The sequence below is a fragment of the Vicugna pacos genome, chromosome 7 (genome assembly GCF_048564905.1).
Source record: "Vicugna pacos chromosome 7, VicPac4, whole genome shotgun sequence".
Taxonomy (NCBI): Eukaryota; Metazoa; Chordata; class Mammalia; order Artiodactyla; family Camelidae; genus Vicugna; species Vicugna pacos.
The window spans coordinates 26272568-26290715 of record NC_132993.1 but is presented as its reverse complement, the minus strand read 5'-3'; the positions used below and the strand labels follow the sequence as shown (position 1 = coordinate 26290715).

Below are 18148 nucleotides of genomic sequence, written 5' to 3'. Positions count from 1 at the left end.
GTCCTTGCTGGTGTCTGAAAAAGGACCCAAAAGGCACTGCAAAATGTTCAGCAACCTTCACAAAAATTCAAAGATATTACACTTAATGATTATGATTTCAAATCAGTTATAATTATTCCTGGAAATAAGGAGACCATAGCCCATCAATACACCGTAAATAATGCTTTGAGTTCATAAAAGAAGAAAGGGACTGTCAAAGTTTGAAAAAGATAAAGACCTGAGGGGTAAATGAGAGGGGTTATGCTTGAAGTATCTCCTGACCTCACTAGTGTTTCGTGTACCTGTAAAGGCTCGTGTTGAAGCCACACATGAAGTTGTCAGTATCAGTGAGTATCAATCACCCTTTGGAAAGGGTGGCTTTTTGAGGATGATTTTGGACTGACTGCTCTGGAAAATCATCTCTGAAGCGATGTCATTCGTTTTTCCTCGGGTTGGATATTCATAAATGAAAGGAGTTAGAGGCCTCTGGCCAGTTCTTACAGAAGATAATAAATTGGTAGCTCAACTCTGAATAAAAGTCTCTGCAAAAGAAGGAAGGACAACATCGGTGGGTAAGAGAACCAGCTGCTCTTGGCTCGGCAAGGAGAGCTCAGAGGCAGCCAGGTCTGTGTGTGATCGCTTGAGGGGAGCTCAGGTTGCACTGGGAATCAGGGAGACACGATGCTGTCCGTTTAATATGTAAACCAAGGGAGATTTATTTCTGTGTCAATTCTGAGTGCTCCTGGCTTTCTCCAGCACGGATTACAGGGACCTCCTCTCCCATCCCAAAACTTCGCCTGCCTGGCCACCAGATCTGTGATGCAAAAGCAGGAGAACTGGTAGAAAGTGCCCCAAGGAAAACTTCCGAATTCAGCCTCTGGGTGTCGGAAGGGGTTACATTCATCTAAAGTGAGGTGAAGTGTTCAGCAGCTGGGGTAGTCGGAGGGTTTGAGGGTTTGAGACGGTTGAGGATTAGAAGAGGGGTCTTTTGTTCACCTTTTCTGTAGGATACGAGTTGAATGTCCTGTAATCGCATTCGAAGGCTGCAGGTCAAGATTGCAACTCCTCCTTGAGCAGCTGGCAGCTCCAGTTTACTTCCGTGATTGTAGCGTCTCACGGGAGCCGGAGGGCTTGAGAGGTCTGCTTCTATTTAGAATGAATTCATCTCAGCAGACGGTTCTCCGGCTACTGTTCACCACTGTGCCTGCCACCAGGGCTCGGACAGTGCTCATCGGTCTTTTCAGACTGGGTGAAGACCAAAGGAGGGAGGGAGAGGAGGGAGAACGACAGAACAGAAGAGAAAGGGGGAAGGGGGAGGGTAGAGCTCAGTGGTAGAGCATGTGCTCAGCATGCACGAGGTCCTGGGTTCAATCCCCAGTACCTCCATTAAGATAAATAAATAAACCTAATTACCCTCCCCCACCCGGCTCCCAAAACAGAAGAGAAAGGGGGAATAGCAAGTGGAGGCAGAAAAGAAATCTGAACTCACCATCACCCTCATTGCAGCCATTCAAGACGTGGCCTCTGCCTTCCTCGGTAGACTTGTTCCAATGCATATACACACGTGCACACACACCCACACGTGCACACACACACTCACTCGCTCCACCACTGAGCGTGCCATGCTCTCAGTCACCTCCAGGTCTTTGAAGTCACTGTTCCCTCTTCTTGGAGCCCACATTCCCACCACCTGGGTGACCTCAAGGCACCTTTCAAGTGTTAGTTCAAATGCAGTTTCTTCTGGGAAGACTTAATTGACACCCTGGACTCAGTTGGCTACTTCTGCCAAGAGCTCCTGAAACAGTGTCTGGGGTCCCCGTTCACGTCACTTGGCAGGTTCAGTCCCTGGCTGTCTGTCTCCCCTGCTGGACTAATCCCCGTGAGAGCGGCACGGGGAGGGAGGTGTGCACTGCTCACTCTGGGACCCCAAATGCAAAACACAATTCTCAGCACACAGAAGACTCTCAAAAAACACCTCATGCATGAATGAGTGAGGGCTATTTTGCAGGATTTGGATGCTCCCAGATCGCCCCTTCGCGACTGAGATACTCATTCCCCTGGGCTGCTGCGGTTGTGACCTGAGTCCCAGTAGGAGCTGCCCTGGGCTGCAGACACCCAGCCAAGTCTCAGCCCCCTTGCGTTCATTTATCCCGTCTCAGAAGGGCCATCCCAGCTCTAACACTCCTGGTGGGATCAGCAGAAGCCTGTGTTGCAAGGACGCTGCGGTGCAACGTCTCTCTCTGCCCAGTGCATCTTCCCTCACTCCCGTGCAGGTGTTGATCCCAAGGGTGCACTTCTGTTCCCCCGTTGAATGCAAACTTCTGGTTCAGAGTCTGTTTCCCAGAGAACTGACCTTTCTCTAGCAACCACCTACTGGAAAGTTTCTTCTATCTTTTATAATTGGACCCTTTAAAGTTGAGAGGGTACTTGCAACTGGACAAGAAAAAGCCTACAATCTTGAGCCCCTGGAGCATCACTTCCCAGGTGCTGGCACAGACTGAAGTCCCATCTCTCTCTTTCCTTCAGGTTTCTCCTTACGAGCCTTTCTATTCACTACTATGTTTGGGGGGAAAACACTCTTTGCATGTCACATAAAAATAGGTGTGCAAGCACAGTGGGGAAGACAGAAAGTTAGGTGCCATGGTACTGCTTCTTTTACCTGGAAGCTGGATTTTTAAATGCAAGTGATTATTTACTTTTTTACCTGGATTATGAAAAAAGAATTTTTTTTTTGCTCTTTGGAAAAGGAAAGGGGCATGCAGTTCCCTCCCTGTGTCCATTTGGGTTCTCAAAGAGACAAACACCACGACAAGGTTACTTTTAGGGAATTTATTAGAAAGAATGCCTGAGAATCAAGGAAAGGATGCGGGAGCAGGCAGGAGGTGTTTCAGACCACGACGCCCAATGCATATCACTCAGTCTAGCACCAGATATTTTTGTGTGTGTCTGCTGTGTGTTGGGGACTGTGTTTAGCTGTAATGTGTCTGATATGAAGGGAGTGGAAGAAGGATGGACTAGATAGGAAGAGTCTCAGACCACAGGTCGGTCTGAGAAAGTCTTGGCCAAGCCAATGATGAATCCTGGAGTCAGAGTAAGTTAGTGGAGGAGTCCCTCTTCTCGGCAGTGGACCTGCACTCTCGCCGAGCTCCATCATTGCCTCAGACATGGCTGGGGAGGGAGGGAGGAATATGATTTAGAGAAGCAGCAGCTGGAGCCTTCGCTCAATTCCGGGGCTCCTGGATGCACACTCCCCATCTGTTCCCCAGCCCCATCCAACCAGCAACCTTCACCCCGCCCAGGAACCCCCTCTAGAAATCTCCCTGTCCAGCCGTCCCCCTGCCCCTGCAGAACTATTCCCTTTTCTCTCCTGGCTCACAGCCTGGAATATTTACCTCCAATTAAGGACTTAGTAAATGTTCACATATCTGTTTCTCCTATTTGAATGCAATGTCTGAAGAGCAGGTATCATGATCAATTTTTCCTTATTTTCCCATTGTCCCTCAGTGCAGAGGTAAGCACAAAATAGATACTAATTAATATTCAAATGACTAAATGATTAAGAGTTCAAATAGATGGAGACAGAATTTGTGATTCTTAGTCTTGGCTTTAAATTGAGAATTTTAGATACTTCCAAGGTTTCTTTGTGGCCAATAAACCTAACTACTTTTCATAGACAAGAACGTTCCAAACTGTGTGTCACTATAAATACTGATGTAAGGCTGTTTTATGTATTCATAAATGTTTATATTTATATTTTGAAAAAAATTAGATCACATCTTTATTTAAGAAATGCTTGGGAAATTAATTCTTTACCTCACAATTGAAACCAATCTGCAAAAAAAAATGACATATACATGATTTTACACGAGTGATTAAATCATGAAACAATCCTCTTAATAAAAATCTCATTCTCCTTTACAACACAGAGTGAAGTTCAGAATTTATGGAAAGAAAATTTGGTTATTCTGGATGCTGCAAAAAAATATGGCTATGAAGTGGTTGACACGTTCACCATAACGATGGGGCGACACAAGGAGTTTCTGCAGGGGGCATGTGGATGTCATTTCCATGAGGTACCGATGCTGGCCATTGATTTTTGTAGCTTTTGATTTTTTTTTTAAATTCCTCATTGTATCTTTGATTGCATTGCCAGTCTTATTTGGATTTAAAAACTACGTCCAGCGGAGATTAAACGACATATTCATTGCCACTCAGCCAAAGCAAGTAGCAGTCACAACTCAAGTCTCTACAAAATCGAAGTGTTAAAATAAATTAATGTTTATGAAGACATTTGAAAACTAGAATCACTGGTCAACACAAGCAGGAGGAGGGCAACCTGGAGAGCATCTGTCTTTTCTAATAGACTCTAAGCCTCCCCATCAGAAATTGTGTCCAAAGACAGTGGCACGTGTCTTTAGTGGAGGCAGCTTAACAGTCGAAAAGCTGAATGTGCTAAACTGATGAATGACCTCCCTCCACTGGTTTATCCAATGTGTTCACAGGAAGGCCTGTGTTTTGAATAGTTTTCCCCTTCCTACTGGTGGAAGTGATTTTATTTGTAGCCAGTAATTGAATAGTCTTAGCTGATAAGGTGATAACCAAAAATACTTTTTTTTCCCCTTTCCCTGCTGTCTTATCAGCTCTGTGGATTATTTCCTCCCTACACTGGAGTAGAATCTGCGGGTAGGCCCCATCATTTTAAAACCACTTTCAGATAAGAATAGGACTCTAATCACTTTCAGGCATAAGAAGAATCTCAGTTAAGCACTAAAATTGCCAGGTCTGTGTTGTAGCCACATGAAGTTATTTCCTCCCCCTAGCTCAGACTTGCCTCAGTCTCAAAAGCCCAGAGTGGGAGAGAGAAGGCAGGAGGCTTCTTTCCTACTCCCCCATCTTGCTTTGCTGGCCATCTGCTCAGGGTAGGACAACAAGTCTTACTTGAGTGGCATAAGTACAGCCCATCAATGTGCTTTCTGGGTGTAGCTTGCTAATTCTTTCTTTTTAGGATGCTCTTGTGGACTTCCTTGAGGAAACCCCTCACTGGGACCCTCTGATCATAGCTTCTCTGACACAGGCAATACCTCTCTTATAGCTGCCTTCTTTCCTTGGCTCCTGGGTTTCCAGTTGTCCAGCCCTCTGTTGGGAGTCGTGTTGCTTCCCCAAGCATCCTCTCGGAAAATATTCAACATGGCACTGGGCTTCCTATACTCAGCTGCCCACATTTGGTCCACAAGAAACACTCATGCATCCTTGCTCTGCTGTTGCTGCAAATACAGTTAGCTCCCAGTGCAGCCCTGTCTCTCTAACTCCCACTCTCACTCTTGTTCTCTCACTCTCTCTGCCACCTTAAAGCCGACCTATAGCCACAGTGACACATAGCAGCTCCATTGCTCCCCAACCCCCAGAGGACACTTGTCCATCTCTTAAAGCTGGTCTCTTGAAGGCCCTTCCCACTTGACTTAAAACAAAGATAAAGCAACTGCCCATGATCAAGGAAGACCACAAAGAATTGGAAGAACTTCCTTTATGGAAATTCTTTCTCTTTCTTATTCTCTTTTTCCTAACTTTCAATCAGACAAGAGTTTGCTAAACTGGATTTTGTCCACACTTTTGCAGGTTTTGCATACATCACCCTTACATTGCTTTTTAGAATGTGAGTTTACTCGGCTTCTGTTGTTGGCTCTAGATCTCAGGAGCTTTGGCCAAAACTGGGTTGGAAAATGTCTCATTTGATCATCCTGTCATATCTATTCATTCTTTCTTGTGTGGCCCCCTTTGTAAACCAGACTACATTTATTAGTGGGTTGACTAGTGAGGAGACAACTAAAGGTTTTTTCTAACCCTGCTGTCAGCCCCATGGTAAGTATGAGAATCCATCTTGGTCCTCAGATTTTTATAATATAAAAGTCATTCATGCTGCATTGGTTCTTCTGTATGTTCTGCTAATGGATTCCCATTATATTTGTGTGTGACAAACAGAACTGCATCTCAGAGAAGTGAGTCGGAAGTATGGCATTTTGAGTTTTGATTTAGCAACTTGAAGCTTGGCCATGCTGTTGCAGAACAGACTTTATGCCGTAGGATACTGTGTATCTCCTTACCTCTTACATAAGATAATACCCTCCCAGTGCCTCTCCGACTTGCAAAAGGTCAAGACTTAGAACAAGAGCAGGTAGCTTGGAAGAGGAAGAAACAATGAACTTGCATTGGAGCCAGCCCAGTATCGTAGTTGGCTGCAAAAACAAGCCAAAGATCGCTAAACTCACAGAAAATGAGGACTTTGCAAGACAGCATACAGGTTGGATTTTTTTTTTTTGCCTCTTTTAGAAAAGGTTTATTTATTCATTTTTACAGAATGTATCTTCAGTTAGTATTTTGGGGAAGGGTGTATTTTTCATTTTTCAGCTTTAGTGCTCTGAAAGTCTGAAAAAAGAGAAATCTGCCAATGATTTTCCACATGGCTCCAATTAAAAACAGAAGTTGCCCTTCCCACATGACGGCATTGCATGTATCTTCTGCCACAGGATCAACCAGTTGTCAGTAAAAGTCATGGTATTTGAGAACTACAGTAAATACTCTTTTAACCATCAGAACTGGAAGATTGGCTTATAATCATTACTAATAGAAACCATCCTTAATTTGCATAATCATGATTTAAGCATGTCAGGTAAAATTATTTCACTTATTGGATTTTATAACTTTTTGTGCACAATTATTATGAACACATTGTTTTTTATTAAACCCTATTTCTAACGTGTGCCATCTTAATGGCAAGCTATACAGGTATCCCCCAAATTATCTGTTGATTCTGGAGCAGTGTTATCCATTTTGAAGTTTTCATGTTTGAGCTGAAATACTTCTGGGAGCATTTGCCTCTCCAGTTACAACACAGAACTGATAAGATCATCTTTCTTAACTGACTCCCTTCATCACAAAGTCTCTAAACCCATTCATCACTTAGGCACAACTGTTGCTTAATTCTTGAACAGTTTGTACCACTTGTACCTCAGGAGGTTTCCAGCACTGACACTGATGTTTGATAATCTTTCTAAACCATCACCCAACATTTTCAATCACTGTTCGCTTATTGTAAGCAATCAAGAAACTCCAAACCTTTTTGCAAAGAATGATTTGATGATGAATATAACAAGCCAGGAAAACATAGGTTGTTAGTCCCAAGCAAAACATATTAAAGGGCAGAAATTCGTCAATAATAACCATTTTCCTCTGTGCTCGACTTATGAACTGGCAAAGGAATTTGTCAGACCGTAAAAGCAAGAACTAAGACCTACTGTACTAGAGCAATAAGAATTTGGGTTTGGGAGCCTTGTATCTTTTGGTGTTCATTTACACCATTCTCACAGTAGATTCACAGATACCTGAGAAGGACTGTTATAATCATCAGTGTGAGATCTTGATGCGTCCTCTTTGATTTGCGGTGAGAATTCTATCATAGACATAACAAACCTGCTCCAGTGGGCTCTGGCTGCCCTAGGTGAGATTAAAGGTCTTGAGGTGTCTCTTTCATCTGTCAAGGCACTGAGAGAGGACATGTTGCCATCGTGAGTCTATAAACAACTTCCCAACTGGTATGCATCAATTTTGACTAAAATGTTCCTACTGATTAGAGAAGCAGGTGTTTCTCTTTATGGGGAGAAATGGAATTTTGTTTTCCTGGTGTTTATGCAGGACAACAAACAGGATCCAGGTAGCTCTTGCCCAACGGTGGTTTTGGATGGTGCCTTTAGTTGTGTGGCAAACATCTACTGTGAATGAGCTAAAACCTGGAAAGGATGCAAAAATATTACCAGCCTAAACCTGGCTACAGAAGGGGCAAATCCGCAGCCAGTTGTTATGTGATTATCAGGTAGTCTGACCGGCTGTACAGACCTTATATGATATCTCTGTTTTCGGGCCGATGTAGCTGTAGCCTTTGACTCAGTCAAAAACAAAACATAACAAAACACAAAGATCCTCTGGCATCACCACTCAGCTCTAATAGCAACAGATTTCCTTTGATTCTGGCACCTTGGAAAGAAGAGATTCTCAGTTCTTTGTCAGAGATGATTTCCTGTTATTACTTAATCTTAATTAAATTAGCAGAAGCTTATCTGGCCTAGAAATGTTTTCCTTCTGTACTTTGGGCCTAAACATTTTCTCTTTTTGACTTACTTTCAAAGTTTATCACAAACACAATAAGGAAAAACCCTTTGAATTCACCTATCTAAAAAACTGAAGTAATGCCTTTTCAAGGGGAAAAAAAAAAAAACCAATCCAAATGTAATTATCTTATATAGCAGATCCCAGAATTTAACTATCAGCATGGCTATTTTTAATAAATTAGTAACGCCACTTTAATTCAACTAATTGTGAAGCGTCTACGTGAGCATTGCACTAGAAGTAAACAAATAAATAAACCTTTTCTAAAAGGGACAAAAAAAATTTAAAAACAACCAATCTGTATGCTGTCTTTCAAAGTCCCCATTTCCTGTGAGTTTAGCAACCTTTGGCTTGTCTTTGCAGCCAACTATGATACTGGGCGGGCTCAGATGCCAGGTCATTGTTTCTTCCTCTTCCAAGCTACCTGCTCTTATGTTTGTAAGTAAAATGAACTGAGAGAACATTTTGTAGGTCTCATAAGCATCTCCAACTCAATGTGTTCCCAGATTGAGAATGAATATTCCCGTTCAGCTCTCTCCTTCCCTAGTACTCCTGAACTTACTCGGTTGCTCTGTCATTTACAAACTCAGGTCATCCTTGACTCCTCGTTATCTTTCTCCAGCTCCCCAACAACTTCCAACCAGCTAGTTACCAATTCCTGTTTACCTTCTAAATATTCTTCCAAGTCTTTCCCATGTACTCTGGTCCATTTGCCTTGACCTTGTTTATTCTTTTACTTAATCATCCAAAATGTGTTTTTTGAGTCCCGTTCTTGAGCTAAACAGTAGTAATGCAAAAATAAATAAGATAGACTTCCTACCTTCAACACATTGTACTCAGAGGGTTAGGCACAAAAATCCATATTATGAAACAATATGGTAAGTGGTGTGTTAGAGATATAAATAGGATATTGTAATAACACCAAGAAGGGGCACCTAATCCAATCTGAGAATAGACTGAACCTCTCCTTGAAAACTATCCAAGTTTATTGTTAAAGGATGAGTAGGCCCTAGTCAAGGTAATTAGGTGATGGCCATTCCAATCAAGTAGAACAATGTGCCTCGAAGTAGCCTTGAAACAACCTGATGTTCTCAGGAAATCACAAACAATTCTGTATCTTGTAGAACGTCAATTATAAAAGGGACCTGGGAAAACTCGGCTAGGGCCAGATCATGGTAAGAGCTTGGACTTTATCCTATAGGTGTTGGAGACTCAGTGAAAGATTTTAGAGAGAAGTGCGATGGTCACATCTCTTTGTTTCAAATAGGTAAGTCTGACAACAGTGAGGGGGAAAGATGTGAAGAGGATGAAGTCAGAGAGGGAAGTTAGGAGACTTTTTCAGATATCAGGGGAGCAATGATAAAGGCTGACCCAAACCTAGACAGAGACAACAATCATAAGAGAGAAGCTGGCAAATATAAGCCCTATTAAAAAAAATAATGTCTCTAGATCTTATCAGTGACATGAGGGAGCAGGAAGAATCAAAAATGATGCCTGACTTGGGTGACAGATTAGGGAACCGAACTGGCAGTTGAGACAGGGAGTAACTGAGAAGGCACGGGCTTAGGGAAAAGATGAGGAATTCCGTTCTGAACATGTTGTGTCTGGGATGCCTGTAGGACATCCAGGTGGAGAGATCCAACAGGCAGTTGGATACACAAGTCTGAAGCTTGAGGGACAGGGTGGGGCTGGAGACAAAAAGTTGGAAGTCATCATAAAATAGGTAAAAGTTGAAACCTTGGAAATAGATCATCCAAAGAAAGTGAGCAGAATATGAATTGCGAGGAAGGGACTCTTAGAAACACCAAGACTGAAGCAATGTTTGGAGAAATAGGAGCACTTGAATTTAGAGAAGAAACTTGGAGGAGAGCTCTAGCAGAGGGTGGTGCTGTGGAAAGGGGGAATTTGCAAGAAGAGATGAAAACAGGGTTAATGTTGTCAAATGCAATAGATACATCTATTAAGATAAGGATTTTTAAGTAGTCATTGATTTTTGGCATTGAGAAGATCCTTTCTGATCACACGAAGAGGAATTTTGTTAAAACATTGAGGGCAGGAAGTAAACTATAACAGATTGATGAGGTGTAAGAAATGAGAAGAGGGGTTGGGTAAAGCCTTTCAACAAGTATAAATAAGAAGAGGGAAAAGACATTGGACTTAGAAAAGGAAGTGGCCGGGGGCAGTTTATAGGAGGAACAGCTTTGGCATATTTCTGGGAAGAGGAAGAATTGTCAGTGCTCTTATAGAATACAGGAGCGGGTAGGACTGCTGGAGAAAGGCCCCTGATAATGTGGGACAGGATCAGGTCAAGGACACTGGTAAATAGTTGATAGGATGCTGGTAAATGAACAAGGTGAGAGGGAGGGTCTTCTTTCCTATCATTCATTTGCCCTCGACTATTACAAGATCTTCATCCTGGAACTTTCACTTGCAACTACTTGAGTTCATCTTTCATGCCCTGACCATTAAATTGTAGTGTTTCTACAATTTAAATTGAATCGTGTCATTTAACATTTTTAATGGCTCTATACCTAAAACAGAATCACAGAAGCTTTCACTACCTACCATCCCTATACCCGCCCCCCCTTTAAAAGTAATTAAATACAGTCCTTCTGTGTAAAGTGATTCGTGTTCATTCCATCATCTGCAAGTGAATTACAACCTTTTCTAGTGGCTGATCAGATTAAAGGTCAGTCTCTGGTGAGAATGAACTCACTAGCCATAAGGGAGTCCAGCCTTCCCTGAGGTGGGTTAGAACAAAAATCCTCTTCCAAAGGGAGAGTCCTGTATTGAATGGTAATAACAGCTATAACATCAAGGAATCTCTCCTAAGAAGGGTAACGAAATGGAAGATGAACAAAGAAAAGCGACTCTGTGTTGAACTAGTATTATGACCCCGTAAGATAGCCATTGAGTCGAACCTCTGCAGTCCCGGATCCTGGAATGTCTGTGTGCCTAAGAGATGCTGACCGTCACTGTCTCTATGCAGCGAACACTCATTTCCAGGGGTTTAACAACCAACCTTCAAGGGCCACGCTGAGATGGACTTTGAACTGCCTTGATTAGCATTTCTTAACTTTGTGTTTTAATATTCTAGCCTGGGGAAACCAGGATCTATGGTTTGAGAAAGACTGTATGCCCCTCCACCTTCAGGACTCTCAGATAATTCTAGTATATTAAATGATCCCATAAGCCCCTACAGCAAAGAAACTGTATAGCTTAGTTTGACCCAGTTTTTCCAAAATTTGGACCACAGAACCACTTTTCTTTTTTTTAAAGAACAACTATTAACACCTCACTAAACACGCTTTGGGAAAACTAACATAGAGAATGAGCGTTAAAATTATGCATGGAGTACAGATTAAATGTGGCAGACTGACCACAAGCATTCACCTTCTCTTCCACTTGAAACTCCACTAAAGAGAATTTAAGACATAAATCTTCACCACCACCCCCCAAAAAAAAGACAGAATAAGAAATAACTCATAACAGACAAGAAATCCAAATTCATTTTAAGATGTCTGACTTAGCCTGTAGGAGAAGTTACAACATTAAGTGCCTAGAGGGGAGAAACACCAATTGTAGGAGGGGTACCCTTGGCCCCAGACTCTCTGAATGGCTCAGACCTGAAGGAGCCACATGCCAAGGAAGGCAGGGCTCAGCACATGTCAGAAAATGATTAAAAGTCTGTATGCAAAACTGGTGGACCCTGAGTCCCTCACCCTAACCCGTGCAGTCAAGAACCTACACTCATTCATATGATTTCTTTTAAAATTGAACAGCAGAGATTCTGGACTAAGAAACATAGGTCTAGCAAAGAGCAAATTAATACAGAGGCTGAAATCAGAAAACCCAAAAGTGAAAGTTAGCCCCTGAAGGGTGGAGCCCCTAAACCTCTCTCCAAGACCCCAAAATACCAGCAGTCAGTCATCCACCTCCTCAGACTGGAGGCTGGAGAGCTCTTCGGATAAGAAATGGCACGGCCGCATAGAAGACCTCTTTTTAAAAGGTCAGAATAGTGCTGAGCAAATCCCTACAATGAGGCCAACAGTGGGAACTGTGGGTCTACACCCATTGTTTCTAAGTGACATTTGAGTGCCATATTCTTAAATATAAATTCCAGGTTCAAGAGAGATGAATGGAAGATCAAATACCTGAGAGTGAAGATCAAAATAGATTCCAAGAATCAATATGTACTTCTAAACAGAAGAGGGTAGGAATTAAACGTGTAATCAGTTACACTAATGAAGGTCATCCAAGTAGTATCAGGAATTCAGTGACATGGAGAAAGGGTCTAGCTCAGTGGTAGAGCACATGCCTAGCATGCATGAGGTCCTGGGATCGATCCCCAGTGCCTCCATTTAAAAAATAAATAAATAAACCTAAGTGCCTCCCCACCACCACCACCAACAACAAAATTCCAGTGACAAGAACATTAAGCTGAGTTTAAGACTAAAGAGTCAGTCTCTGGGAAACTGCATAGAAGGGCCAGACAGAACCAAGAGTTAACATTAAATTGGTAAACTTCTAATGAGTCTTCCCACCCCAGAGTACAACTTGTTCCCAGAGCTGGGAACTAAGCTCCGTCGAGGGGCAGGGATTCAACAGGCTCAGCTCTCAGAATAAGAAGGGTTGAAGATTTGGTGGTAGGATGGAGACTGAGACATCGCATATCTGGAAATATCAAAAAGAAACCAACAAACAAAAAAAGCCCATTCCTAAAGACAACTTTAGTCTTGTTCTCTAATTCTCAGCATCTTTGACCCATTCAGCAGTTGGACTCCCTTCACTCAAAACAAAGCTTACTTCATGTGGTCGTAATTAAATATTGGGGGTACGGAGGAGATGAAAGAATTCCTTATTATCTGTAAAAAGTGCATGATTTCCTGAAATGGAATTATAAGGACTGGCTTCGAGCTATTGTGTGTCACTCTATTTTTATTCTGTTTCTGTGAATTCTTAAGCTACATTTTCAGCTGGTTATAAATTTTGTGACTGGATCTGGATTGAACGTCCTGTCTGCAGAAGGACTATACCAAATAAAAAGTACTTCAATAGTATGCATTCATCTTAAAAGACGACATTAGCAGGTTTCGCCTGCTTTTCCAACCTTAGAATGCCATTACCCTCATTTCTCAGACCCCACCCATGATTGTGAAACACGTTTGAAATCAGACTGTTCCCCCCTAATCCAGTCGAGAGATTTTGGAACACTTACACCACTGAAAATTGTTTTCTATTTTGTTCTTTGGATCTGGAACCACATCAGAAGTTCCCTGGGTGTTATTCAAGTCAAGATCAGTTTTAGAAAAGGTATTTGCTTATAATCTGCCTGACACTTTTCCAGTTCACCAAGCTTTCTCTTTTTATATCGGCTTTTTGAAAATTCAAAGTTATTTTAGAAGCAGCAATTAATTGACATGGTAATACACTCATTCTGAGAAATATTTGTGTGAAATCAGTTTTGAGTGTTGAAGTTACATGAGTTTAAGAGTAAAAGTTGCAATACACTTTTGTTGTGTAATTCATAACAGTCTTTTCTTTGTTTGAGAAGTCTTACAGCAGCCATCGACCCAAACCAATGAAGCTCAATTGTGCCATTCGTATACCTTCTAAAATGCCTGTGTACCCAAGTCTTTAACTATATAGAGACTTGGAAAGATCTAGTCATAAATTGGAAGATCTCTCACCGTATAAGAAGCCTATAAGAAAGTAAAAATTACTTCTACACACCGAAGCACAGAATTTCGATTTTTGTTACAATGAGTCACAGAAAAATGTGATCCTCTACATGTCCTTAAATTGTCATTACAGCACTTGACTCCAGTTCTGACATTACTCCTTTCCGAGTTTCTATAGGTAATATATTAAAAATCTGTTTCTGATTTGAAACACTGTAATCTTTACTTGAAAGTCTATTCCTACCTGTAACTTAATCTAAATTTGAACATTGCTGTGAGAAAAGTAATTTTTAGTATTACACTTAAACACCTGTGATTACAGAACAATGCTGATCGAACAGGTCATCATACTTTATGGAGACCAATTGTGCTTTACTATCTTTTCCTAATTTTAAATATAGTTTGACACAGTCAAGTCACCAAAAGAAAATAAAGATAAAACTAGAGACCAGGAGTTACAGAATTCAGGTTTTTCCAGTGGGAGCCGCCTGTCCCCCTTGCTTGGCCCTGCGGTAAACCTTTTCCTGCTCAAAAAAAAAAAAAAAAGATCAGGAGTTATTTGGATTATTTTAAGTGGCAAAAATAAAAATGCCATCCTCATTCATGTTTAAAGTAATGTAAATATTTGGCAACTCACATGTCTGTGTTATTAACCACATGTAGTAGTTCCTTTTTCTCTAGGTAGATATGTCTCTTTCTCAGTTGTCAAGTCTTATACTCCCAGATTTGGAGAAGCATTTGGAAGCGTAAAGCCATTAGTATTTGCTTCTGATTGAAGTAACGACTGTACACAGACACCTCGAGTCCTTTGTCTCTGGTTCAAGGCCTAAATCTTTCACCATTGTTTTTTAATAGCTCACTTTTGTTGTTTACTACTATCATGCCCCAGAGGCAAACCTAACATTTGTATTGCTAACAGTTCTCTTTAAAAGCCACATCCCTGTTGCTACTCTAGTCGGATTTTAGAAACCCCAAATGACCTCTGATTTTGGGAAGGCCTCAAATGGGCACATTTCCACACAGAAGATCAAAGGAAAGAAGCAGTTCGCGCTTTACCATGCAGGTATCAAACATCCTTCACATGTATAACATTTTCAAGACTTAAAAATGTAGTTAACTGCTTTTTCTCCACTTTCGAGCCCATAAGGGTAGGTAAAATAAGGTAATATTTTGAAACTCAAGAGATAGCAGTTTGACAGCAATGCCAGACAATTTTACAAATAAGTTCAAAGAAATAATAGCGGTGTGAACAGATTATCATGGCCACCATAAATTAGCACTGTCTGCTCGGTGTACTAAAGACCTATTCATTACATGGAAACAACATGGTGCCTGACCTTGGGGATCTCGCCTCAGACAATGTCTTTGAAGTCATTTCATTCTTGTTCTTACTTCAAGTATCTTAGACATGTGTCTTTATATAGTCCCCTTGAGGGTAGGGACCATATCTGAATTACTCCATGTGTTTCCTCACACAGAGAACTCTGACGATTGAAAGGTGGATATTATACGGGAAAATCAATCAAGAATTTTAATTTTATAAGATAGAGCATCATTTTGTTTCTCTTCTACTACTTTGCTATTGTAACAGTTTACATGAATTCTTGCTAACTCTAGAAATTCTAAAATAAGTGTATACAATAAAAACAAAAAAAAAACTTTTGTTTTTACACTACATACAGGCTCTCAGTTTCTACCCTCTTCTCCACTGGAGACTCAGCAGCATTTTAAAGACACACTCTTGATTTTAACCCATGTAATTAAAACCATTAGGTGGTCAACACTTAGGGTCACTGGATTTATATGCCATTGGGCTCTATCTAGAACTACCTTATTTCTCCGTAAATATTTTTAGGGAACAGCAGCAGCTTATGAAATACATTTTAATCTACAGTATGAACATTCCTGTTTTTTCTCTCTCACTATTGAATTTTGATTATACTTGGCTTATACAGCCAACAAATCGAGTCTATGATATATTGGTGGTAGACTCAAGTCATATTGATGAATGAATATCTGGTATTGAAAGTCTCCTCTCATCATTGCCTTTTTTCCTTCCCAAATGACCTTGGCTGTTTTCCTACATTTACTCTTTAAGATGTACTTTAGAATTTCTCTGCCATGCCCCCCACCACCCCCGCCAAATCCTGCTGTGATTAAAATTGGAATCGCACTTTAATTAACTCGGGAGGATTTGACTTACTATGTCGCTCCATTTATTCATGTTTTCTTTTACGTCTCATTAAGCTTTTCATGTAGTTTTCACCTGTGTCCTTTACGTCATCATTGAATTTGATAAAGTTGTGTTAGTACTGTAACGGAATCTTTTCTCTAATGTATTTCTTATTAATTATTGAGAGAATATAGAAAAGCTATACAAGTTTCTAAAATATTAACTTTATAATATCTCATTATTTGATAGTAGATTCCTTTGAGTATTCAGAGCAAACAATCATATAGCTACCAATGATTCTTTGGTAATCTCCTGTGACAAAATGTTTCATAATATTGAAGCTTAACATTCCTGAAATAAATTGTATGTGCTAGTGATATAGCACATAATACTGCTGGGTTTTTTTTTTTAAATGCTCCTCAATTCAATTTACCATAACATTTTGGGAGGATTTTTTACATCTATGTTTTGACAAATCAAAATTGAAATGATTCTTTCTCCGTAGGTTTGTCAGCTTTTAGCATTCACTATCAGGGTGATACTGGCTTAATGAAAGAATTGGGAAACTTACTATCTTTGATTAGTTCCTGAAAAAGTTTTCAAAGGAAATCAACTGAATTAATTGTTGTTGGGCCAAGCCATGGCATGAATGTGTAGGAGTCAATCTTACATAGCATCGTGGGAGCACTGGCACCGCAGGAGGCGTTAGGCTGACCCTCAGAAGCTGGGGGAGACCCCATCATCCCATCTTCCTTTCTCAGAGAGCACCTTATTGATTTAAAAATAGAACTCTGGATGGACCTGGAGATTGTCATACTAAGTGAAGTCAGCTAGAAAGAGAAGGAAAAATACCGTATATTACCTATATATGGACTCTTAAAAAAAAAGGACACAAATGAACTAATTTACAAAACAGAGACAGACTCACAGACATAGAAAACAAACTTATGGTTACCAGAGGGGGAAGTGGATGTGGAGGGATAAATTGGGAGTTTGGGATTTGTAGATACTAACTACTATATATAAAATAGATAAACAACAAGATCCTACTGTATAGCACAAGGAACTATATTCAATACCTTGTAATGGTCTATAATGAAAAAGAATATGAAAAGAATATATATAATATATACATATATGTATAAATGAATCACTAGGCTGTACACCAGAAATTAACACAACAATGTAAATCAACTATACTTCAATAAAAAAAATAGAAATATATTATCAACCTTCCCATTGTGATCTGGCAAAATATTGACACTACTCTGAAGTAGAAGCTACATGCTTCAGCAAATAACACCGGAAATATGTACTTGTGTATATCCATTTCATGAATCATGTTCAAGATTGCTATCAGCATCTAAACTAGCATTATCCAGCATTTATAATGCAACATTAAATGCAACCCTGAATTCACACAAAATATTAATTTTTAAAGAACTTATAACCTTTTGCATTGGGATGGACCTTTTTCTATTTTTCATGTAATTAGCATGCAGATCACCAGGCAATTGCAAAAGCCAGAACTTAGGACAACATTACATAAACAAAATTAACCTTATTTTGGCTTGAGAACACTGGAATAATATTTTTTCAGGGCTGGATGTAATATTTATGCTTAAGTGTTTCCTTAAATAAAACTTCCTTAAGAATGTTGACTAATCTTACTATAGGAGAATATAAACTGCCTCCAAAATGGACAAAACCTTCAGGAAAACACTGGTCCATCTTCCCAGCCTCTCATATTTACAGTCATAGTATAACCAAACAGAGGTGGACGGAGCAGTGCATAATAGAAACTTGCAACCTTGGGACCTGGAATATTAATCAGTGGTTAACTGCAAACTGAGCTGTAAATTATGGTCCGTAGGGATTCCCTACCACAACCCGCTGATTTCACTGGAATTCTTAAGAGTCACTTCATCTGAGGGCCTGATCATGAAAAGCCAAACCTCCCATAGTTACAGAAAAACAGTTCATTTCTTTGGGGTTAGCACAGTATAATTGGCTTTAAAACTTATGACTATTATATTTTTCTTCAAAATGGGAATAGCTTCAATGTTTTAATCATTATAAAGTAATGCACTTTCATTGTAGTAGAATTTAAAAGTCAAGACCAAAAAGTTATAAGGAATACATTTTAAATTGCCTC

At 40.4% G+C, this 18148-nt stretch overlaps 1 protein-coding gene across 2 annotated transcripts in view; it reads left to right on the top strand.

Annotated features, from left to right (window-relative positions):
• CPED1 (cadherin like and PC-esterase domain containing 1) overlaps positions 1-18148 on the top strand; it is a 258511-nt gene that overhangs the window by 237041 nt on the left and 3322 nt on the right. For both annotated transcript variants that reach the window (XM_072964602.1, XM_072964603.1), the window contains one exon: positions 3906-4052. In XM_072964602.1, the coding sequence (XP_072820703.1) occupies positions 3906-4052 (147 nt within the window). The remainder of the gene's footprint in view (positions 1-3905; positions 4053-18148) is intronic.